The following is a 26,942-nucleotide window of genomic DNA, read 5'->3' as shown; positions in this document are numbered from 1 at the left end:
AAGACACTTAAATACATCCAAAGGTAACACATACAGTCCTATGCTTTGATAAGCATCATTCTCATTGTCCTGACAGGTGTGTAACTCGTTGAAGCGGAGACGAAATACTTCCAAAGCATTGAGTCGTAGCCAGTTTCTGACGTGTACCTCCCGAACAGGTTGGAATCAATACACTCACCATACCACCATGCTCCATATGCACCACTGGCGCAGCTACCACTATAGGCGTCATTATCATTGTCATGGGTGGAGAAAGGCCTGCCATTATGGTATGAAAGGGCGTTAACTGTAAGAAAACAGACAATAGCTCTTCAAACAATACACGCAAACACTTTTGATTCAATTGTATTTTCTGCATTCCATTAAATATATTTCGGTTACAAAGTATCACGTGTTTGACTGAGTAAATCATTCACAGTGTACTTCTGAAATAATGTTATTATCAGTCATTTCGATTTTAAAAAAAATGAAATACTTTATGTAGAATAACCAAGACTAGGATTTTTTTTTTGTAATTTTACCAAACAATTCTTTTAGATTTCGCTTAAACGCAATCAAATGTGGATTTTGCGCATCTAAAGACGACAATGATTCTAATTGTTTTCCGCCAAAATTAAGACTATTTACTTACTGTAAATGTTTGTATCATATGCAAAATTAATCAAGCCAAGGTGTTGTAACTTTATTGATACAAACCCATAACAATCATTTTACTGTATTATGATAATTTTAATTGTGTTGAGATGGAAGTTATATGTGCTGTCAGTCAGTAGCCAAAAGAATGGGCAAATTGGCTTTTCTTTTCTTCACATCATTTATAAAAGGGATAACAATTCTGGGGGAAAAAAAGGGGGAAAAAAAAGAAAAATGAATTTCGAAAAAAACTGAATTATATTCCGAAAAAAAACCCGAAATAGTAGTGGAAATGTATAAAACATTTTCTTACTCATTCATATATATGTACATAATGTAAACATAGATTCATAGTACAATGTCCATTCTAATGACAGAACATAGCTTTAACATAATAAAGCGATTGAATGTAAAGGGTGTGTTTTTAAGTGCGATTCTGATTGGTTGATAGAGACTCAATCCGACCAGCAGGTGCTCGTCAGCTGAGCGGCCACAAAGCCGTAATAGCGGACGTAAAACCCGTTTAATAAATAAATAAATAAATAGACCAGCATGCTCTCTCTCATGTTATCGCTCGGACGACTGAACACTTAATAAAAAGTAAATAAATTACAGTGACCAAGCTAAATAAGTTAGGTCCTAGCTGCATAAGTAAGGGTTCCTCTGTTATCACCTATCGTTACAGGGTATCAGAGTACAGGGCGACGTACTGTGTTACGTTGACTGTGACAGGTACCAAGACAAGTGTTTGCCGTGTTTTCGTAAACCGGTGACTCGGTCAAAGTGTGTCTCGGTAAATAACGGTAGCCGCAGCCACGGTGTACATGTGTCACGGCCAAGTTGAAGCGATCAAATGTGTTGGTATGTACATTGTGATGCAGTAGTCTTATATATGCATGGGTTGTATTCGGCGATCATAACGTTAAATATTGACCAGGTAATCGTTACATATTTAAGTCAGGTAGACTAGCCATTGTCGGCAATGGTCAGTTTTGTTACAGCAGTTTGTTGTGTACAAGTTTATTGAAACGCACTAAAATCACCGTGATCAATGTGATATAGACTATAGTAAGCCTCGTTCTGGCCTCTTCCGACTTGCATGACAGCATGTAAACATTGATGTAAAAGGCCTCAAATGAATACACAGTATTACTGTTGATCTTTATTGTGTCTTGTCTTCACACACACATAACATTGTGTCAGATACGGACCTACAACAGCACAGAGGCGGTATTGCGACGAATGTCGTGTAAAAATTTGGTTATTAACGATTGCAGAGTGCGTACATTTGAACCACGTGTTTGCAGGAATGAGCCAAGCTGAACGAACTTTCGCCATTTGGATACGTGTTGCATATTACAAATCATGGCTTCGTATAATGTACAACCCCCTGAAAACTTTACATTTTCGAAGCCGGAAGAGTGGACTTTTTGGTTTAAACGTTTTGAGCGTTTTAGAATTGCGTCTGAGCAAATGGCCAAAAATGAAGTTATTAAAGTTAATACACCTATTTACTCCATGGGAGGAGAGGTGGAAAATATCATGAAATCATTTGGATTGAGCGTTGTCGATATTAAAAAGTACAGCGTTGTTGCAGCTAATTTAAAGGGTATTTTATCACGAGGAGAAATACACTATTTGAGCGCGCCAAATTTGTCAACGGAAAATAAAATGAAGGTGGGGCAGCAGATAGTTTCATCAAGGCATTATACGGCCCAGGTGCGACAAAGTGAAGCTGTAAAAAGCAGCAAACTGTCGTCAGAGACTATATGCAATGTAGTTACTACCACCACTCCAAGTTCTAGTGTTGATGCACTGCCAAAAAATTCTTAAAAAAAAATATGAACATCATGGTAGTAAGAGACAATCCAATAAGTCACACACTAGTAAGTTTCAAAGTCAAGCTAACCAGGAGTGTCAGAGATGTAGTTTCGAATACAGAAAAGACAAATGTCCAGCTTTTAATGCCACGTGCACGATATATTCCGAAAAAGGACATTTTGAGAAGAAGCGTAGAACAACTCTCAGTGAAATTGGGAAGAGCAAAGATATCAGTTTCTAGAATCCATCGATGATAGCAGTAAACCATGGACCGTTAGTCTATGCATGGATAGTCTGCCAGTAGAGTTTAAAAAAGACACTGGAACAGATGTCACTGCAATACCGGAATTGACATTCAACAAGTTCAAAGGGTTGGAGTTCGAGAAAACTTCGAAACTACTACAGGGCCCAGGACAAATCCGATTAAGAGTTTGGGGTAAATTCGTGAACACTCTCATTACAGAGAAGGGAGTACAAGCTACCACAGAAGTGTATGTCATCAAGACATTTAACAGAGCATTACTAGGTAGACCTGCTATAGAGAAACATAACCTGGTTCAAACAGTTGCAGACATACATCAACATTCAGTCAAGATGAAAGAGAAAGAAAAAAACAGTTTCCAAAGCTATTTAGTGGACTTGGGAAGTTTCAAAGTTAATACAAGATTAAAATAAGAGAGGACGCAAAGCCCCATGCTTTTACGACGGGTATACGTAGCCGTTCCATAACTCGACAAGGTGAAGGACAAACTTCAGAGAATATAATTTTTCCAGTTGTAGAACCTACAGATTGGTGTTAAGGCCTAGTGGTTGTACCTAAGAAAGATGGGAGAGTTTGTATATGTGTTGTCCTCACTCAGCTGAAAAAATCGATACGTAGAGAACACCATCAACTTCCAAGTGTGGAAAAACCTTCAACAGTCTGACCGGTGCTAAGGTGTTTTCGAAAATAGACACCAAATCTGGATTCTGGCGGATTCCTCTAGAACAAACCTCCAGATTGTTGACAACATTTATCACACCCGTTGGACGGTAATGCTTTAACCGCTTACCATTTGGTATCTCCTCAGCCCCTGAGCACTTCCAGAGACGCATGTCACAGTTACTTGATAGTGAGCTAGGAGTAGTGTGCCGAATGGACGATGTACTCATATTTGGTATAAATCAAGAGGAACATGATCAGAGCCTTGAAAGCGTGTTGCAAAAAAATCTTGAGACAGCTGGTGTCACATTGAATGAGGAGAAATGTGAGTTCTCAAAACCACGTGTAACATTCGAAGGGCACATCATCGACTCTACTAAGGTATCTGCAGACGCGTCGTCTTATGGATTGGGAAGCGTTCTACTTCAGAAACCGCGAGATAACGGTGACCAGGACTTGAAACCAGTCGCTTACGCATCAAGGACAATGAATGCCACAGAACAACGATACGCGAAAGTTGAAAAATAGGCGCTGACAGCGACTTAGGCTTGTAAAAACATTTCAGACCTACTGGTTGATATGCATTTCCAGATTGAAACTGATCACAAGCCGTTGGTTTCTTTGCTCGGATCGAAACCTTTGTCTGAACTACCACCCAGAGTTCAACGGTGTCGCATGCGTCATCGTTGATGCTCTATCGAGAGCCCCTTTACGACAACCAGAACCCCAGAAGAGGAAACTTTCTATCAAGAGATAGGGGTATACATGTACGTCGAAATTGAGTTCGACAACATCACTGGACATTGTATTGCACTTACAATCCATATTCGCATGGTATACCGGAGACGCTAGTATCAGATAACGGACCACAGTACGCGAGCGCTGTGTTTCAAAAGTTTGCAACCAAGTATGGATTCATCCACAGGACAAGCAGCCCTCACCACCCTCATGGCATTGGAGAAGCCGAGAGGGCGGCTCAAACGGTAAAACGTCTATTTGGTGGTTCTAAGGATCCCTATCTCGCCCTGTTGACATATCGCGCTACACTCCTCAGATGTGTCTGACAGGTTATACCTCGTAAACGGCCCCTCCGGCACAATTAGAAGGAATCGTCGTCACGTAATGCTGGAACCTTAAAACCTGGAACCCGATAAGCCAGAACGAACGCAGAATTTTCCAAATGAACAAACTGTGCTTAAATCCTATGCTAAAAATAGTTCTAGTCAAATGGTAGGTGGCACCCCGGGGAACCCTGTTAGTGCAAGATTGTCTAGCCCTAACGTGTCAAAGACAGTCGAGCCAAATGTAGTTAGAACGCGCAGTGGTAGGGTTTCAAAGGTTCCACAAAAATGAACATGTAATTAATTAATGTGTTAAATTTCAATTAAGACTTTTAGTCAAACGTTGTTTGTTAGTTGTTAATTTAATCGTTTGTGTCAGATATTGGGAAAATATCTAGTCAGTAACAATTCGAGTTAATAGTTGTACTAGTTTCAATAATTCCTTTTATAAAGTATAATACTTAGAAACTTGAGGGGAGATGTTGTGTACTAGTTTATTGAAACGGACTATGTGATATAGACTAAAGCAAGCCTCGTTCTGGCCTCTTCCGACTGGCATGGCGGCATGTAAACATTGCCTCAAGTGTATGATCTTTGTTGAGTCTTGTCCTCACACACACGCAGTCGTTACAATAACGATCATGTGCGCCAGAGCTTATTGTGTTATAGGAATCACAGAACCAAATCAAATATAATTGTGGAGTTTCCCCGTTTGGGCAGAAGATTTAATAGAAAGGTGAATGCATCGGGGCCTACTGATTGGATATTTAGGTGAGAGAAGTTTCCAAAGTTGTATGTGTGGGCTGGGCAATACATGTAGATGTAAAATATATATATAAAAAGTTATTTTTACCTAGCCTGTTTTTGTCAGGGGGAGTTAATTAATTGTGTATTTTGTTGTAAATTTGGATGAATTTTTGGTGCTGAATTCAATTAAGGATTGAATCTTGATTTGGTCGATTTCATGGGGTCATGAATTGAGTTGCTCTTGAGACAAATTTAATGAACTGCGAAGCAGTTCATGTTGAATTTGTCTCAAGAGCAACTCAATTCATGACTCCATGAAATCGACCAAATCTAGATTCAATCCTTATATTTCAATTGTTTTTTTTTTTTCGAATAAAAAAGTCGGTCTAAATATTAATATCTTGTAGTCTGTGCAAGTCTAAATGCGGAAAAGCCCGAGGAGTTCCGGATTGTGCATGTCTTGTCGGACGAGTAAAATAGTCCGCAATTTTAGGATTAAAAACAGCATTATTTTGTCAAAAAAAGTATCTAGCATATCTGGTCTTTCATAAAATACAAGAATACATTATAAATTTGATAATTTTAATAATTAATCCATGTTTATAACAACAATGTAGAAAAAGTGAAATAGTTCCGCGGAAGGATTTTAACCATGTATTCATACGCACTGATCAGTGTTAATCTGCTCAAATTCATGAGCAAATGAAACAGATTAAGTTTGGTAGTTTCATCGAGTCCAACTTGAGTAGAAATTGAAATATTACAAGATGGTGGCCCCATATAAAAAAAAAATGTTCAAATTGGTAGAATTTTTAAAAATTCTATTTACAGGTTTCCAAGATGACATTCTTCAAAATTATGGCTAGTGGACAAGTGTTGAAAACTCCATTTAAGCAGGACAGTGGTAAACGTTAACATTATCGTATATGGGAAATCATTTGGTTCAGTTGTTCCTATAGGGAGCTACAGTATATGACGTATTATGCCTTTCAGCGTCCCTGGACACCAGATGATGGGACCCACCTGCACATTTCGGCTGGGATTTTCATCATGGAGGTATTTTGCCAGAATTTGTAGAGAAAATTAGATTCGGGGATTGTTTATAATGAAAATATGGACTTGTGTAGAGTGTAAAGGGGGCCATAGACCAGGAGGATACGGAGATATAGTTTGTAATTCAATGGTAGCTGTATAAAACCTGTTTTGTAGTCTGGTTGTTCTGTAGTCAGTACCTCGGTTCGATTTTTGGTGGTATTTCTGGTTGTTCTCTTGTCACTAGCCCGGTTCGGTGTTCGGTGATGTGTCTGGTTGTTCTATTAACCATAACCCGGTTCGATTTTTGGTGGTGTTTCTAGTAGTTGTCTTGTCCGAAGCCCTGTTCAGTGTCATGTGTCTGTGTTTTGACCCATTTATATAAATTATAACTCTAGTCCCAGTTGTTTTTTTTTTTAGATTAAGGCAAGAAATGGCATTGAGTTATCCCCGCCTGATCTTCAGGCTTTATCTAATTTGTTTATAGTTTTCAGTAGTACAATATCTATACTAGGTTATAACCAAAAGACAACTGTCTAGATTTAAAATTCATCAAGATATCAAGATTTTAATAAAAAAAATTGTTTCAATTTTCATGTCTTTTTCTCGAAGGAATCTCAATCTCCGGTACCAATAGAAGACTTGACCTACCAGCCCAAGACTTGCAGCCAGCCACTTCATATGTGGACATAATGCCCTATGGTCCTATCCAGTCCCAGAAAAAGGTCAATTTAAAAATGTGTACGATTCTATAAGCCCTTGCGATATACATGATGCATGTCGATTCTATATTCCTATTTACTCTAGGTTCTGATTGAAGAATTCTTAAACAATAAGAACCAGATTTTTTTTTAATTATTCATTTATTTTTCTAAACCATTTTTTTGTTGTTTTGTTTTTGGTTAGGGCATATAGAGAAATTGATATTATGATCTAGTGTTATGATCTTTGGTATTACTAGTCAGCGGTAACAGGAGGAGGTGATCAATTCTACTTTATAAACTTACATAATCCGTCTGGCGTGCTGTAACCGCCTATAGATAGCACATACTTTGATGCCTCATCAGACACGGAAAATGTACTGTATTCGACATATTTTAAGGATCCATCCCACCCTTCCATCTCGATTCGAAGCTTCATATTCTGGGCTAACACCGCTCTCAAGTTCTCGAAACCTGGTGGAAATAGAACACCAATATGTGATTATAACTTACTTTGATAACCAGTACTATTTATGAAATAACTGATATCCGTTGTGAGAAAGTTTAATATATATTTGTTGACAGGTTTATCAAAACGAAAAGAACAGAAATTGATGTCTTCAGCAATAGTGTTCCCGTTATTTTAAGGGACAAAAACATGAAGCATTACGTTTATTAACAAGGGACAAGCTTTGTCACAAATGTCAACTCTCAATCTTATAATTAAGGATTACTTATCGAAACATTTGGTATGCGAGAACAGTGAACTTCAATGTTGTTATAGTAATATGGACATACCTAGCCAGAACTCTCCAGTCAAACTTCCAAACCCATTTTTGTATTGATTCCACGTTTGGTAAAAGTCCACGGACCCATCGTATCTATTGGCGATAACCTAGATGTAAAAATGTAAAATCATCATTCGAACGAAAACAAAAACAACAAGATTATTACATTTCCCAAGGAATAGTACAAATAACGTTAAAACTAAACATATTAACAAATTTCAATGCAATTTGAGAGTCAGGCACGGTGGAGTCATTTAAGCATTGAACGGCTTTTAGTTGGCATTCATATTGACTATGAATGCCAACTGAAAGCCGTTCAATGCTTATATTTACCATCTGCGATTTTTTTATTTGTCGTGCGATTTTTTTTTTTTTGAAATTTTCAAATTCAAATTTCAGTTGGCAGTTCATAAGCTGGTGAACTCGCAACTGAATTGGTAGGGTTATATAGTGGCAGTGCCATACAATGGTAAATATATTGAATTATCATGCATCATTCAGTCTTTTTTGTCTTTCTAGGACTCGTCTTATACATTCTGTGTTTGAATGGACAAAGAAAATAAGTAATGTGTTGGACCGATGTCAAAACATACATAGGGAGGTGTGATACATGTAGATCTATAATTCAATTTCATAATGTGACTTTGATATTCATTGAAAAGACTGATACAATAACCGAAAAATTCTACTGCCAAACTGGTGTTAGCGACCAATTGAGTCGAGCAACTTCCTCTCTTATATATGACCGTACAACACCCCCCCCCCCCCCCCCCCCCCCCCCCCCCCACCCCCCTCCCAATATTATTTACTATACTAGTTACCTAAACATGGATTAAGAGACCACCTGTCATTTGTGGACGTATTCATTGCCTTCTATGGAAAGTCACATATGACAGATTTTCCTGTTGGATTTAAAATGTACAACTCAGAAGTGGGATATGAAATATCATAATACAGTTCAAATTTTCCACATTTCAAACTAATGAATATATCATGGCTTTTATGATCTACACTCAAAACAAGAAAACTCGGACAACAGATTTGAATGAAATGACCATCAAAATGGTGACAATTAACTTTTATGACATACAAACTAGAGTCATACTCATGTCTAAAAAAAAACATAAAAAAGTACAGATAATATTGAATTTAACATACTGTAATTGTGTTCTAGAACGATAACACTGATAACCATAATCAAACAGATAAATTAAGCTATGATGGGTAGCTAGTTGGTGGGATTTAAAAAAGAAGTTTCCGCTTCTTAGTACATCCAAGATGGCTGCAGAATGATGAAGGTGACGCGGGCTCTATTCTATTCTGACCAATTAGTGACCAGCCATCGGCAGTCAATCAAAAGAAAGCTGTGTACATATGTCCACAAATAACAAACTGTACACACGGTGCACGTATAGTCGTACTTGTATATGCACACATATGGTAAATAAAACTAAGGATGCTGAAAAAATAAAAATACAATCCACCTACTTGTTATGCCGTTACGATCATTAATTAAGCTAATTACTTAGCTAACTTAAATTTAAGAAAATCTGCTTCGGGACATTAGATTTCCTAGTCTGACGATCTACCGAATAAGATTTAGCTAGGTAACGCATCTCTAGTCTACTTCACACAAAGGCGTAAATAGAGTGTGTTTCATATGCGTTATAAACATTTATGTAACTAACACTCATTTAAGATATGGAATTTGAATACTGTGAACTTATTTATATTCATTTAATTGGTAAACTAAATGTGATTACATAACCGAAATATAACGGTTTAGGCCATGATGAACTAGCATTTACTCAGTACTTGCCGTTGAAAAAAATACACTTACATTGCAATTAGCATAATTAAATAGCGGCAAAATAAATAACCGCTAATATAGTTACATTATTCCGAATACAGCGCCAAATATAGTAGTGTCTTTCGTTCAATTCAGCACTCCTCAAGTTTGTTTTGCAACGCTCTACATATCAAACAAAGTCATGAGACGGATCTCATTCGAGGAGTTCCTAGTGCTTTCATTCGGGTTTTTCAAAAAACTTACCGTCCATGGTCCTCCAGCAGTGTCTTTATCACAGAAAACTTGGACACTGGTAGTGAGACTCAGTGTGTATACTCCCGAACAATGAGCTATTGGCACGTCACCACAGTGGTTCAGAGCTGAATCAAAAACAGAAATAATTAGGGCAACAGAATAAAGAGAGGATTGGTTCATACACATATACAATCAAACACGCCTTTCAGAAGTGACAACTAGAGTCTTAAACCTCAACCCAAGTGTAAGAGTTTGAGTGTAGCAACGAGGGTCGAGATAATCCCTGTCAGCGATACAGGCCCTTGTTTGATTTTTTTTCACATACATGAAATACTTGTTGCGAAACCTTGTCATCTCGCTATCACCAGTTGGTTCCCATGAAATGCGCGTCGAAATTGATGACGTGGTCAATTTGAGACATGATTACGCTACATAAAATGATGACGTCACGTTGTCGTGAGTAGCGTAGCGTCATAGCACGTGTCGGTTGTCTTCCCCTACCCCCTGTCAGATCGATTCGTCCTATCCCAAACAACCACGGGATCGCCCTGTAAATTATGTTAGAATAGATTGTCCCTTTCCGATGTTATTACCTTTACTAGTTACGTAAACCTGGATTAAATGTTCAGATGTGACCTTTTTTTGCCTCCCGTTGAAGGTCACATATCTTAATATAAGTCTGTGTTACATTCATAACTGACTGTGTGATGTTTTATGCTAATGTTGTATTTGTTATTTATTCTGTAAATAGACTTCGGGTCTGTTAAATTATAAATAGATAAATAAATATATTAATAAATACATAAATAAATGAATAAATAAATATGCCAGGTTTGACTATATTGGCATATTGACCTAAAACTCTTTTGACAAATCTAAATGTTGATATTAAATGATATTTGCTCTGTAAATATGATCGTTAGAGACAGTAATACTGAATTAAACTCAACATTGAAGGCTTTACATTGAACACAAGGAAATTCAATACAGTAACATTAGGTGGAGCAGCATTAAAATAATGCAACATTGGATAGCGATATCAAAACTGATACTGAATGCAGTAATACTTTACGGAATAAGCAGTGTAGAGTACATATATCCGTCATACAGACAACGTCGCCTTAACGGGAATTGGTTGTTATAGTGTCATCACATTGAAATGCCACAATGAGAGACAGTAGCGTAGTGCACCTACATGTACCTGTCAAATTATACCTTTATTCTCTACCGCTATTTATTGTCATGGCCAAACGTAAGAGATTACAGAACAACACTTACCAATTCTATAGACTTTCATACAAGGGACAGTACCATTACTGACTGCAGAGGCAAACGTTTCTAATTAGGTGGTACAGTGGCACAGTGGTAACACACTTGCCTTTCACCAAGACGACCGGGGTTCGATCCCCGATCGGACGTGAAAAGGTATGGTAGTCACCTGCCCGATTACATGGGTTTCCTTCGGGTACTCCGGTTTTCTCTGACAGTAAGACCCCTCGCGCACTTTCATCCGGGCCAACAAGCGTGATGAATATATAGAGAATACATGGTCAGTGTCTTAAAATATAAGCTGTATTTTGGCGAGGGTAAAGAAAGACAAAAGTGGCGAGCCTTGGCGAGCCACTTTTGTCTTTCTGTCCCCGAGCCAAAAATACAGCTTAAATTTTAAGACACTGACCATGTATTCTATTTATCCTGCAACAGTCATCAAAATAATCATCAAAAATAATCATTTTGAAGCGAAACGGTGTCAAAAATGACAGAAATATGTTCGCCTTTTAAACGTAGTTTCACTTTGAAGTAGATCAGTCGAACTGACGCACGTGCTAAGATTCCAAAATACAGCTGTTTTCCGTCACTGCCGTATACAGCAAAAATATATACGGTGGGTGTATTCCGACAATGCGGTGGCAGTTGCAGGATAAAAGTTAACATAGCTTGTTTCGTTATTGTAGTAAAACAAATAAAGTTTACAAATTGTAAAAATGAGACGATGTCAAAGGAAATTCAAGAATATAATTAAATGAAACGAAAAGGTAAAACATTGATGTATTCTGTTTTAAAATCAAGCTATCGTGGCAACAAATCCGATTCTTACATCGTGTGTCTGAAGTCAATACGCTGATATGTACAGAAGGTTCAAATATGCGGATAAAATGTACATTTTGTATTAGGAATGATTTTGTTTCTTTCATTCAGATTCAGGTCCTTTTCCTCTTGTTTGCTTTTTTCGTTTTTCTTCTGTTAAGCTTATAGTATTGTTTTCAAAAATACAAAACTGTTCTTAATGCTAAAATATTGAATAGCTGCCACCTGTATCCAGGCTTTTGTAAACCGATAGCTTCATTCTGACTTTTATTATGGTAACACGATACCACTAGATAATAGGTGTGTCTGAATAACGTACGACACTGATAACGGATTTGTTATTATCTCCATTTTTTCATTAGGGAAATATATATCAAGGTTAAAAGACAATGCGTTCAGGTCCATTTGTCACATCAAACCAGAGTAGCGAAAACAAACAAGCATGACTTGTATGATAACTTCAATATGTACAATACTAGGATACACTTTTCCAATTTTTTTTTATCGAAAACATCAAAAAAATATTCAAATCCAAATTCCTAATGACAACGGTAATACAGAACTGTTATCGAAACATTAATTATGACAAAAAGTGAATAGATCGGGGGTTGAGTTAAATATTTATTTCGTATTTACTATGGTTAATTATTGTTTAACGTCGTACACAGCTAAGGTCATTTAAGGTTGGCGTCCAATGTTTTCGAGAATTAGATCCATGCATGTTGTGAGTGTATGATATGAGTGAGTGTTGTGAGTGTGTGTTGTGAGTGAGTGTTGCGAGTGAGTGTTGTGAGTGTGTGTTGTGAGTGAGTGTTGTGAGTGTGGGTTGTGAGTGTGCGTGTGAGTGAGTGTTGTGAGTGAGTGTTGTGAGTGGGTGTTGTGAGTGGGTGTTGTGAGTGAGTGTTATGAGTGAGTGCTGTGAGTGTGTGTTGTGAGTAAGTGCTGTGAGTGAGTGTTGTGAGTGTGTGTTATGAGTGAGTGCTGTGAGTGTTGTGAGTGTGTGTTGTCGATGTTTTGGCTGTGTGATGTTTGATGTGTGTTTTGAGGTGATGTTGTATCGAGTGTTGCGAGTGATGATTGTGAGTTTGTTTGTGAGTTTGTGAGTGATTTATGAGTGTCTGATTGAGTGAGTGTTGTAGAGTGTTTGATGGTGTGTTGTTGATGAGTGTTGTGATTGTTTGAGTGAGTGCTTGTGTTGTGTTGTTGTCGTGGTGTTTTGAGTGTGTTAGTAGTTTGTGGTGTTTGAGGATGTTGTGAGTGTAATGTTGATGTGGTTTAGTGTTGTTGTGATGTGCTTTGAGTTTTGAGTGTTTTGTGAGTGTGTGTGTGATGAGTGTTGTGAGTACGGTTGTTGAGTGATGTTGTGCATGTTTGTGATTGTGTGTTTTTAGCTGTTGAGTGTGTTTTGTAGTAGTGTGATGCGTGTAGTGAGTGTTGTGAGTGAGTGTTGTGATGTGATTTGTGAGTGTTTGATGTGTTTGTTGTTATGAGTTTTCTATTGTAGTGCTGTTATGAGTGTTGTTTGTAGATAGTGTGTGATGTCTGTGATTTGAGTGTAGATTTTAGTGATTTGTATGTGATGTTTGTTGTGTTGTGATGAGTGTGTGAGTGTAGTAGTTGAGTGAGTGTTGTGAGTAGTTTTGTGAGTGAGTGATGTTGGTTGAGTGTTGTGTTAGTGTTAGTTGAGTTGTTGTGATGTGTGTGTTAGTTGAGTGAGTGTTTGGGAGTGTGTTGTGTAGTATTGAGTGTATTTGGTGATGTGTTTTTGATGTATGTTGTGAGTGAGTGCTGGTGAGTGTGTTGTGAGTGAGTGTTGTGAGTGGGTTGTGAGTGATGTTTGGCGTGGTGTTGTGAGTGGTGTTGTGAGTAGTGTGTGAGTGTGTGTTTGAGTGAGTGTCTGTGAGTGTGTTGTATTTTGAGTGTGGGTTGTGATGTGAGTGTTTGTGAGTGTTTTTGGTAGTGTTGTAGTTTGTGAGGTGTTTTTGAGTGGTGTGTGTGATGTGTTTGTGGTGGTGGTGAGTGTTTTTGAGTGTGTGTGTTGTGAGTGTGTTGTGAGTGGTTTGTGGGTGTGGGTGTGTGTTTGTGAGTGATCGTGTGTGTGAGTGTAGTGTTGTGAGTGGTGTTTGTGAGTGGTGTGTGTGAGTGGTGTGTGGTTGTTTGAGATGTTGAGTGTTGTGAGTTCTGTGTGTTTTGAGTGCGTGCTGTGGTTGTGTGTTTGTGAGTTGTGTGGTGAGTGTAGTTGTTGTGAGTGGTGTTTGGTGTAGTGGTGGTGTGAGTGTTGATGTGTGGTGAGTGTTGTGTGAGTGTGGTGTGTTGTGAGTGGTGTTGTGGTTTGAGTGTTGTTTTTGATGTTGTGTAGTGCTGTTGTGCGTGAGTGAGTGTGTAGTGTTTGTGATTGTGATTTGGTGTGTGTTGTGAGTGGTGGTGTGAGTGTTGATGTGGTGGTGTGAGTGTTGATGTGGTGGTGGTGTGAGTGTTGTGTTGTGAGTGAGTGTTGTGAGTGTGTGTTGTGAGTGAGTGTTGTGAGTGTGGGTTGTGAGTGAGTGTTGTAAGTGAGTGTTGTGAGTGTGTGTTGTGAGTGTATGATGTGAGTGAGTGTTGTGAGTGAGTGTTGTGAGTGAGTGTTGTGAGTGTGTGTTGAGTGTGTGTTGTGAGTGAGTGTTGTGAGTGTGTGTTGTGTATGAGTGTTGTGAGTGGGTTGTGAGTGAGTGTTGTGAGTGAGTGTTGTGAGTGAGTGCTGTGCGTGTCGGTTGTGATTGAGTGTTGTGAGTGAGTGTTGTGAGTGCTGTGAGTGTTGTGAGTGTGTGTTGTGAGTGAGTGTTGTGAGTGTGTGTTGTGAGTGAGTGTTGTGAGTATGGGTTGTGAGTGAGTGTTGTGAGTGAGTGTTGTGACTTTTGTGAGTGTGTGTTGTGAGTGAGTGCTGTGAGTGTGTGTTGTGAGTAAGTGCTGTGAGTGAGTGTTGTGAGTGTGTGTTGTGAGTGTGTGTTGTGAGTGTGTGTTGTGAGTGAGTGTTGTGAGTGGGTTGTGAGTGAGTGTTGTGAGTGAGTGTTGTGAGTGAGTGCTGTGCGTGTCGGTTGTGATTGAGTGTTGTGAGTGAGTGTTGTGAGTGTTGTGAGTGTTGTGAGTGTGTGTTGTGAGTGAGTGTTGTGAGTGAGTGTTGTGAGTGTTGTGAGTGTGTGTTGTGAGTGTGGGTTGTGAGTGAGTGTTCTGAGTGTGTGTTGTGAGAGAGTGCTGTGAGTGAGTGTTTTGAGTGAGTGTTGTGAGTGTGTGTTTTGAGTGAATGTTGTGAGTGGGTGATTTGAGTGAGTGTTGTGAGTGAGTGTTGTGAGTGTGTGTTGTGAGTGTATGATGTGAGTGAGTGTTGTAAGTGCGTGTTGTGAGTGAGTGTTGTGAGTGAGTGTTGTGAGTGAGTGTTGTGAGTGAGTGTTGTGAGTGAGTGCTGTGAGTGGGTGTTTTGAGTGGGTGTTGTGAGTGAGTTATGTGAGTGAGTGTTGTGAGTGTGTGTTTTGTGTGAATGCTGTGAGTGAGTGTTGTGAGTGTGTGTTGTGAGTGAGTGTTGTGAGTATGTGTTTGAGTGTGTGTTGTGAGTGAGTGAGTGATGTGAGTGAGTGTTGTGAGTATGTGTTGTGAGTGAGTGTTGTGAGTGAGTGCTGTGAGTGAGTGTTGTGTGTTGTGAGTGAGTGAGTGCTGTGAGTGAGTGTTGTGAGTGAGTGTTGTGAGTGTGTGTTGTGAGTGACTGTTGTGAGTGTGTGTTTTGAGTGTGTGTTGTGAGTGAGTGCTGTGAGTGAGTGTTGTGAGTGTGTGTTGTGAGTGAGTGTTGTGAGTGAGTGTTGTGAGTGTTTGTTTTAAGTGAATGTTGTGAGTGTGTGTTTTGAGTGAGCGCTGTGAGTGTTTGTTTTGAGTGTGCTGTGTGTGTGTGTTTTGAGTGGGTGATGTGAGAGGTTTTTGTGACTGGGTGTATTGTTGGTGTTGGAAGAGTGTTGTGAGTGTGTTGTGTGTGCCGTTAGTGTATGATATGAGTGTGTGCAGCGAGTGTGTGTTGTGAGTACGTGCTGTGAGTAGATGTTGTATGTGTAGCGAGGGGGTGTTGTTAATGCGTGTTATAAAAAGGTGTTGTGAGTGTGTGAATTGTGTGTATGTTGTGATTGCGTTTTGTTATCGCGTGTTGTGAGTGGGTGATGCGAGTGTAAGTTGTAAGTAGTTTGAATGAGTAAGTGTTTTGAGTGTGTTTTGTGATCGCGCGTGTGTGTGTATGTTGTTAGTGAGTGTTGTGAGTGTGTTGTGAGTGGGTGTTGTTAGTGGGTGTTGCGAGTGTAAGTTGTAAGTAGGTGGGATGAGTAGTTGTTGTAGGTGTGTGCTGTGTGTATGTTGTTAGTAGGTGGTATGAGTTTGTGTTGTTAGTGGGCGTTGTGTGTGTATGTTGTAAGTGTGTGTTGTTATCGCGTGTTGTGTGTGCATGTTGTAAGTTGGTGTTATGAGTGTGTGTTGTTAATGGTTGTTGTGAGAATATGTTGTGAGTAGGTGTTGTGAGTGTGTGTTGTTAATGGTTGTTGTGAGAATATGTTGTGAGTGTGTGTTGTGAGTAGGTGTTGTGAGTGTGTGTTGTTAATGGTTGTTGTGAGAATATGTTGTGAGTGTGTGTTGTGAGTAGGTGTTGTGAGTGTGTGTTGTTAATGGGTGCTGTGCGTGCATATTGTTAGTATGTGATGTGTGTGTGTTATGATTGTAATTTGTGTGTATCTTGTTAATGGGTGTTGTTATTTAGGTGTTGCGAGTGAGTGTTGTTTTTTTGATTGAATGTTGTTAAAGGGCGTTGTTTGAGTATAGTGTGAGTAGGTATTGTAAACGCGTGTTATAAATAGGTGTTGTGAGTGTGTAATTTGTGTGTATGTTGAAAATACGTGTTGTGATCTCGTGTTGTGTGTATGCTGTTAGGGGGTGTCGTTAATGGGTTTTATGAGTTGATGGTTGGTGCATATGTTGTTAATGGCTGTTTTGAGTTGGTGTTGTGAGTGTGTATTGTGAGTATATGCTGTTCGTGGGTGTTGTGAGTGGGTGTTGTGTGTTGATGTTCTGTGTGTATGTTCTTCGTGGGTGTTGTGATAGGGTGTTGTGAATTGGTGTTGTGAGTGGGTTTTGTGTGTCCATGTTGCTCGTAAGTGTTGTGAGTGCATGCTGTTAGTAGGTATTTTAAATATGTGTTGTTAGAAGGCGTTGTGAGTTTTGAGTAGGTGTTGTAAGTGCGTGTTTTAAATAGCTGTTGTGAGTGTGTGATTTATGTGTATGTTGTGAATGCGTGTTGTGATCGCGTGTTGTGTGTATGTTGTTAATTGGTGTAGTGAGTGGGTGTTGTGAGTGGATTTTGTGTATATATGTTGTAACTGGATGTTATAAATGGGTGTTGTGAGTGCAAGTTGCTAATGGGTGTTTTGAGTGGGTGTTGTTAATGGGTGTTGTTAATGGATATTGTTAATGGGTGTTGTGAGTGTGTGTAGTGTGTGTATGTTGTTAATGGGTGTTTAGAGTTGGTGTTATTAATGGGTGTTGCTAATGGGTGTTATTAATTAGTATTGTGAGTGTGTGTATGTTGCTAATGGGTGTTATTAATGAGTGTTGTGAGTGGGTGTTGTATGTGTATGTTGCTAATGGGTGTTTTGAGTGGGTGTTGTTAATGGATATTGTTAATGGACGTTATTAATGAGTTTTGTGAGTGTGTGTAGTGTGTGTATGTTGCTAATGGGTTTTTTAATTGGTGTTGTTAATGGATATTGTTAATGGGTGTTGTTAATTGATGTTGTTAATGGGTGTTATTAATGGGTGTTGTGAGTGGGTATTGTATGTGTATATTTTTAGTAGGTTGCATCTTGAGGATAAATCCAGATGGACGTTTGAACTGATGTTCTATTTTCACATTGCTCTGAAATACATCATGAGATTTAGACCAGTTACCTTCCGGAATGGAAATCTAGGTTCAATCAGCTTTGCCACAGTCTCAAAAATTGAAAAAAAAATAATATCGGATATGAGCATCAAACTATCGCAGTATTCATGAATTTCTAAATCTATATCTTCAATACTGTGATACGCTGCTCCATCTAAGGTCAATATCTTACAAAATTTTGATATTGACAAGAACCATTTATTATGGAATCAATGACGATATGTGACCAGATTAGTTTGCAGAAACAGGGTTATAAGAAAGGAAAATAATAATTTATGAAAGGAAAATCAAAAAGTATACTTATAATTAATTTTGAAGTTAAATTGTAAATAATGAACCAGGTAGTAAACTGCAATGATCTAAGATATATCCACACAAAAAAGAATCGTCTGTTTAAATTGATATATCTACATAATGTGTAATCAAATAAGTATGGAAGATTGTCTTACCGTGAATATTGCACGTATGTTGAAAATTGATTGGTAATTATTCTCGGTAAAATGATATTGAATTAACGGAAACGTCAAAATTTCTTTAATTATGATTATCAGAAGGAAAACGAAATAACTAATATTTTCTTGATTTACTCAACTTAAGACTCATTTCCCGAATATTTTTCATACCATTTTTCAAACCATTATATACAATAAAGAGGTTGGGAGGAATTTGGTAAAGTCAAACCATTTTATACAATAAAGAGGTTGGGAGGAATTTGGTAAAGTCAAAACATTTTATACAATAAAGAGGTTGGGAGGAATTTGGTAAAGTCAAAACAATACAAAATCTGTTGAAAATTGATTGGTAATTATTCTCGGTAAAATGATATTGAGTTAACGGAAACGTCAAAATTTCTTTAATTATGATTATCAGAAGGAAAACGAAATAACTAATATTTTCTTGATTTACTCAACTTAAGACTTATTTCCCGAATATTTTTCATACCATTTTTCAAACTCAATTACATTATTTTACATCATCCATGATTTAAAGGCGAATTTTTGTGGTAGACAGTGGAACGGTCATTGAATACGTATAGTTTAGCTCATCTGATATAGTAGTTTTTAAGTGGTTCCTAATATTATAAAAAATAACTAGTTTTACTACCTGTGCTACAGGGGTGTCAATTAGCTCTCGAAATGCATCACTTATACTGTGATATTATTTTATGCTTTATAATATTCAAAATGATTTATATTTAGAAAATAAACAACTACGGGGTATAATAAAATATCTAAAACACATTTTACAAGTAATCAATGAGTTTCAATTGAAACCGAAAGATGGTAAAACATTTCTAGGAAAGAATGTGACTGTATACCATGTGATAAACAGTACATTCCTGTTGAATAACACTAATTCTGAATGTGTTTAATAACCTTTTTACCAGTGAAATTTTGAAAAATATTCATTCTATAAAAGTTATAATCTCACTAGTGAAAAATATCACTTTTTCCTATTGAACAATCAAATTAAAATTAGACTTGTAATTGCCCTCCTCTACGATACACTGCAATACTAGACCTAACAACCCCCTACAGGAGGGTTTATCTCAGTATGACCTTTGAACATCAAATATTCAAGCCAATGAAAACTGGTTATTGTCGTCATCAGTCAACCAATGACAAACAGTCATATACGAGCCCTCGGTTGCATTGTCTAAGTATCTACGACTCAGCACTTGATTTAAAATACACACAAAAAATCACAAATCACAAATATTATCGGTAGGCTATCTTCATGATAGCGATAATAAAAAGTTGCTAATCCTCTTGAAGTTACTTTGAAAGAAAAACAGAAAACGATTATACATTGTCTTGTCGTCAGGACCGGCAATTGAGCTGCCTCAGTATATTTTGCTATAGAATAAGATAAACAGAATATCAAACAGTATCTTCAGTGATACCAAATAAATTTTACACGTGTGACTAAAATTTTGACACTTTTCACTGAGCAAATATCAAAATGTTAGCTACACTTGTGAAATATATTTGGTATTTCAGAAGACACTGATAGAAATCCTCTATTTTTGTCCGTATTAAAAGACGAACATATTTTCTCTAATACCACATGCTCAATTGTTTTGTACAATATGTTTTTTTTTTTGGGACATTTCGCAATTATAGCATGTGAACACATTTCAATTTCAATGGTACAAACCTATTGTCTATTATGTATTAGAGCTCTTCATGCATGATTTGAATCGATCTACATGGCAAATTATGTTGTATTGTGTTCAAAAGGGATCGGTAACAATCCCGACAATGTTGTTTAGTCGATAATGAAGACACAGCGACGAAAAATATAATTTCCCCTGAGCGTAAAACTGATGTCAGCCATAATGAAATAGTATCCTCTCATTGGAAAGAGAATGAATTATTTACACTAGAATCATGTTTTTAGCAAAACAAAAACGTTAACAATCACCGATGAAAAGGCCCAATTCGCAATAACAAAGTATTAACTGTGTCGTTGACAGCGATGCTGTTTTGTTTTTAGAAAGAAATTGATTGGCGTGATCGGGCTATTGAATTATGTATACGTCAATGGTTTAGACATGGCAACAACAATGTTAGTTTAAACAATATTTTATTCAATATTTACATGGCATATATATGATACATAATAATAAAAGGATTCAGAAAAAAAAGTATGAAAATACTTATTTAAATCTGTCTCCTTAAATAATAGATTGGCGGGTGACAACACTGTATAGCCATTTATTAGTCAAATAGTATAACTTAAAAACAAAACTATTGATGAGAGAGAGAGAGGGAGAGAGAGAGAGAGAGAGAGAGAGAGAGAGAGAGAGAGAGAGATGTAATGAGACCTAGTGATACTATAGGTACTACATAAGCATAATGACATAATAAAACATAGCAATATAATGTAAATATACAGCACTAGTGACCTCTTGGGACTCGTAAAATGGCACTATTAATTTAAAAAAACGTTTGGTTTTTAAAATATAAAGTTGGATGCAATGGAAAATATTTTCATTCTCTGTAATCGATAGATTTGGATTTCCGTATAGAAGCATATCAAAAGTGTAGTCTATTGGTAGATCTACAAAACATTCGTTTCTTACAATGGTATAGTTTGGACAAGACAATAGAAAGTGTTCAGTGGTTTCATACGCTTGTCTACATGAACATACAGGGCTGTCGATAAGATTACGACTATATAGATGGGCATTTAGAGAGCTGCAATTCATCCTCAATCTAGCATGATGAACCTGATCAGAACGTTTCCCATAACTATAATAAGGAGTGACTGTCGGTGAGTGTCTGTGTAGGTATTTACTAAGGGAGGGGCTATTTTTAATATCTGGGGGTAGTGAGTTCCACAGGTCAATAGAAGAAGGGAGAAAAGGGTTTTTATAGAAGTTCGTTTTACAGAATACATTATTTAAGTTATCAGCATCGCGTGTGTTATATTGATGAACGTCCATTCTGCGTTGAGGGAGTAAATTAGAAAGGTATGTTCTGTGTACATCGTTGCAGACAAATAAAAAGAAAAATGCTTAGCGTCAGCTTAAAATAAGATATAAACCAATCAGAAGCAAAAAAAAAATGAAATTAAAAATAACAAAAAACAACAAAAACAAAAAACAAAAAACAAAATCAAGAAACAAAAACAAACTAAAACGCAAATTGGTCAAAGGAGGACTAAAAAAAGTGGCTGTAGTTTTAATTTACATGAGGATCATTGAACAAGAAAAAAAAGAAAATATGTATTCTTTATAAATGCCATTTGTCATAGGGATCTACGCGCGTCAAATCCGGATGTAACGTCACGCCATTAAAGTGGAAAGGGTCGGCAATAATGCAATCACAATGAACATGGATATCACTGATCAAGAAAACGATCAGACAAGGTGAAAGGAAATTGTATTCTGTTTCATACAAGGCTCTTTTATACCGTACTTAGGCCACATCCGGATATTACTTTAGTCTTTAAAAGTAAGAAGAAAATAAATACCATCACAATGTATATATATTACGATACCGGCCGTCTACTCGAGCCGATCCTCTCAATCCAATCATTATCCAGTATCGATTCATCTGTGATTGTAGTTGATAAGTCTGTCAGCGACAATGACAGTTGTACTGCTTGCATTAACATACCTTGTGCTTTTAAATCTACATACAAGCGTAAAATTTGGCTGTGTAAGAAGGCTGACTTTCAAAAACTCAATAATCTTATTTCTAATTATAACTAGAACGACAATTTCCTTGGCTGTAGCTCAGTTGATATTGCCTGTAACCGTTTTACTGATTTTTTTCTAAACTTTGTAAACTCGATGTACTCCATCTAAATTGATGACCTCAGAATTAAAGAAAAAGAATTCGTGATGGGTTGCATAAAATAGCGAGGTCAACAAATCTGATTTCAGACATAAATAAATTCAAACAATAGCGAAATAAGGTTAACAACATGAAAAAAAACATGCACCTTTACTATTTCACGAAAATGTTCATGGTATAGCCTAATTGATGCTTTTTCCACCTCTGATCCGAAATCGTACTGAAAACTTATTAAACAATTTTTAAAAATAAACTGGTACTTCACAATCTGTTCCTACTCTTGTAGATCCTCTCACTGATACTGTTGTCACTAATGATGATGATAAAGCTAACCTACTAAATGACTATTTTTGTAATATAACACAAGTAGATGATTTTAACACTGAACAACTTATTATTGAACCAAAGACAGACAAGACATTTCCTTTTATACAAGTGAATACAAAAGAATTTCGAGACGTAATACCTATACTGAAGCTTGGTAAGGCCTCGGGTGGGGATGGAATCAGTCACCATATGTTAAGAAATACATCACAAACTGTTTGGTTTTCCACTTTAAATTATTTTTTAACCCTTTGATGTTTTTTTGATAGATAACCCTTTGATGTCTGTTTGATAGTTTACCTTTGATTCCTGTTTCATATTAACCCTTTGATGTCTGTTTGACAGATAACCCTTTGATGTCTGTTTGATAGATAACCCATTGATGTCTGTTTGTTAGATAACCCATTGATGTCTGTTTGTTAGATCAACCTTTGATGTCTGTTTGATAGATAACCCTTTGATGTCTGTTTGATAAATAACCCTTAGATGTGTGTTTGATAGATAAACCTTTGATGTCTGTTTGATAGATAAACCTTTGATGTCTGTTTGATAGATAACCCTTTGATGTCTGTTTGATAGATAACCCATTGATGTCTGTTTGATAGATAACCCTTTGGTGTCTGTTTGATTGATAACCCATTAATGTCTGTTTGATAGATAACCCACTGATGTCTGTTTGATATATAACCCATTGATATCTGTTTGATATCAACCCTTTGAGGTCTGTTTGATAGATAACCCATTGATGTCTGTTTGATTGATAACCCATTGATGTCTGTTTGATAGATAACCCATTGATGTCTGTTTGATAGGTAACCCTTTGATGTATGTTTGATATCAACCCTTTGATGTCTGTTTGATAGATAACCCATTGATGTCTGTTTGATAGATAACCCAGTGATGTCTGTTTGTTAGATAACCCATTGATGTCTGTTTGTTAGATAACCCTTTGATGTCTGTTTGATAGATAAACCTTAGATGTCTGTTTGATAGATAAACCATTGATGTCTGTTTGTTAGATAACCTTTTGATGTCTGTTTGACAGATAACCCTTTGAAGTCTGTTTGATAGATAACCCTTTGATGTCTGTTTGATAAATAAACCTTTGATGTCTGTTTGATAGATAACCATTTGATGTCTGTTTGATAGATAACCCTTGGATGTCTGTTTGATAGATAACCATTTGATGTCTGTTTGATAGATAACCCTTGGATATCTGTTTGATAGATAACCCATTGATGTCTGTTTGATAGATAACCCATTGATGTCTGTTTGATAGATAACACTTTGATGTCTGTTTGATAAATAACCTTTTGATGTCTGTTTGATAGATAACCCTTTGGTGTCCGTATGATAGATAACCCTTTGATGTATATTTGATAGATTACCCTTTGATGTCTGTTCGATAGATAACCCTTTGATGTCTGTTTGATAGATAAACCTTTGATGTATGTTTGATAGATAACCCTTTGATGTCTGTTTGATAGATAAACCTTTGATATCTGTTTGATAGATAACCCTTTGATGTCCGTTTGATAGATAACCCTAGATGTCTGTTTGATAGATAAACCTTTGATGTCTGTTTGATAGATAAACCTTTGATGTCTGTTTGATAGATAACCCATTGATGTCTGTTTGATAGATAACCCATTGATGTCTGTTTGATGGATAACCCATTGATGTATGTTTGATGGATAACCCTTTGATGTCTTTTTGATAGATAACCCTTTGATGTCTGTTTGATAGATAACCCTTTGATGTCTGTTTGATAGATAACCCATTGATGTCTGTTCGATAGATAACCCTTTGATGTCTGTTTGATAGATAACCCTTTGATGTCTGTTTGATAGATAACCCATTGATGTCTGTTTGATAGATAACCCATTGATGTCTGTTTGATAGATAACCCATTGATGTCTGTTTGTTAGATAACCCATTGATGTCTGTTTGTTAGATAAACCTTTGATATCTGTTTGATAGATAACCCTTTGATGTCTGTTTGATAGATAACCCTTAGATGTCTGTTTGATAGATAAGCCTTTGATGTCTGTTTGATAGATAAACCTTTGATGTCTGTTTGATAGATAACCCTTTGATGTCTGTTTGATAGATAACCCTAGATGTCTGTTTGATAGATAAACCTTTGATGTCTGTTTGATAGATAAACCTTTGATGTCTGTTTGATAGATAACCCATTGATGTCTGTTTGATAGATAACCCATTGATGTCTGTTTGATAGATAACCCTTTGGTATCTGTTTGATTGATAACCCATTGATGTTTGTTTGATAGATAACCCACTGATGTATGTTTGATAGATAACCCATTGATGTCTGTTTGATATCAACCCTTTGATGTCTGTTTGATAGATAACCCATTGATGTCTGTTTGATTGATAACCCATTGATGTCTGTTTGATAGATAACCCATTGATGTCTGTTTGATAGATAACCCTTTGATGTCTGTTTGATAGATAACCCATTGATGTCTGTTTGATAGATAACCCATTGATGTCTGTTTGATAGATAACCCATTGATGTCTGTTTGATAGATAACCCATTGAGGTCTGTTTGTTAGATAACCCATCGATGTCTGTTTGTTAGATAAACCTTTGATGTCTGTTTGATAGATAAACCATTGATGTCTGTTTGATAGATAACCCATTGATGTCTGTTTGTTAGATAACCCATTGATGTCTGTTTGTTAGATAAACCTTTGATATCTGTTTGATAGATAACCCTTTGATGTCTGTTTGATAGATAACCCTTAGATGTCTGTTTGATAGATAAGCCTTTGATGTCTGTTTGATAGATAAACCTTTGATGTCTGTTTGATAGATAACCCTTTGATGTCTGTTTGATAGATAACCCTAGATGTCTGTTTGATAGATAAACCTTTGATGTCTGTTTGATAGATAAACCTTTGATGTCTGTTTGATAGATAACCCATTGATGTCTGTTTGATAGATAACCCATTGATGTCTGTTTGATAGATAACCCTTTGGTATCTGTTTGATTGATAACCCATTGATGTTTGTTTGATAGATAACCCACTGATGTATGTTTGATAGATAACCCATTGATGTCTGTTTGATATCAACCCTTTGATGTCTGTTTGATAGATAACCCATTGATGTCTGTTTGATTGATAACCCATTGATGTCTGTTTGATAGATAACCCATTGATGTCTGTTTGATAGATAACCCTTTGATGTCTGTTTGATAGATAACCCATTGATGTCTGTTTGATAGATAACCCATTGATGTCTGTTTGATAGATAACCCATTGATGTCTGTTTGATAGATAACCCATTGAGGTCTGTTTGTTAGATAACCCATCGATGTCTGTTTGTTAGATAAACCTTTGATGTCTGTTTGATAGATAAACCATTGATGTCTGTTTGATTGATAACCCATTGATGTCTGTTTGATATATAACCCATTGATGTCTGTTTGATAGATAACCCTTTGATGTCTGTTTGATAGATAACCCATTGATGTCTGTTTGATAGATAACCCATTGATTTCTGTTTGATAGATAACACATTGATGTCTGTTTGATAGATAACCCATTGATGTCTGTTTGTTAGATAACCCATCGATGTCTGTTTGTTAGATAAGCCTTTGATGTCTGTTTGATAGATAAACCATTGATGTCTGTTTGATAGATAACCCATTGAATTATGTTTGATAGATAACCCTTAGATGTCTGTTTGATACATAGCCGTTTGATCTCTATTTTATATCAGCATTTCGATGTCTGCTTGATGGATGGCCCATTGATGTCTCGGATTGTTCGCAGTTTATGTTGAATTTGTCCTAAGATAAATCCAATTCCTCACTCCATGGAATCTATCAAAGTAACTCCCAACCCTTAAATATACCATTGATTCCTTTACTATTATCAGGTGCCTGACTACTTACATTCGCTTATTTATTAACTGATTTAGAGCAGTTGGGGAAATGTTTGTGAAATCCTTCCTTTTATCTTGGTTATAAGCAGAGATTCGTTGAACAATACACGAAATGGTCGGTTGAGAGAGCTGGTTTACACCTTCGATTTTATATCAGACTATAAAACAAGCGGGGAAAGGGCACCTGTTTTAACATTTTGTATCCGTGGAGTAGAAAATGTATAAAATGTAAATAAATTGTGCAGAATAAAAAGAAAATGTAAATATAGAAAGAAACAGAGTCTGCAGTGTTTCAGACAGTCATCAGCGTACGGCAATGTCAGCTTAAACCTTATTGATTTTTATGCAATTGATTTTTTTCAATTTGTTGATTGAGGCGGTTATTAAGTTCTGATATATTCGATTTTATTTCTTTTTGAATTTGTAACATTCCAATTAATGTATTATTTATATAAAAGTATCACACATTTGTCGTATCTATTTGATGTGCTAGTTTCAGAGTGAATAGTTTACAACTTCCATGTGAAGTTTTACATGTGAGAACGGCAAACAAAAGGTGCTAATGGTGTTCATTAGATCTACATAACAAATTGTTACGTAGACGTGATGGAAGCTATGCGTTTG

At 36.8% G+C, this 26,942-nt stretch overlaps 1 protein-coding gene across 1 annotated transcript in view; it reads right to left on the bottom strand.

The window, feature by feature from the left end:
- Positions 1–26,942, bottom strand: part of LOC117317278 (fibrinogen-like protein A) — a 30,719-nt gene continuing 3,777 nt past the window's right edge. The window contains exons 2-5 of the mRNA XM_033872023.1: positions 9,759–9,874; positions 7,716–7,812; positions 7,224–7,391; positions 1–286 (exon numbers count right to left, since the gene is read on the bottom strand). Coding sequence (XP_033727914.1) covers positions 39–286; positions 7,224–7,391; positions 7,716–7,812; positions 9,759–9,874 — 629 coding nt within the window. The 3' untranslated portion in view covers positions 1–38. The remainder of the gene's footprint in view (positions 287–7,223; positions 7,392–7,715; positions 7,813–9,758; positions 9,875–26,942) is intronic.

Source organism: Pecten maximus, chromosome 19 (assembly GCF_902652985.1).
Source record: "Pecten maximus chromosome 19, xPecMax1.1, whole genome shotgun sequence".
In the NCBI taxonomy this organism is placed as follows: Eukaryota; Metazoa; Mollusca; class Bivalvia; order Pectinida; family Pectinidae; genus Pecten; species Pecten maximus.
This window is presented reverse-complemented; position numbering and strand designations above follow the sequence as displayed.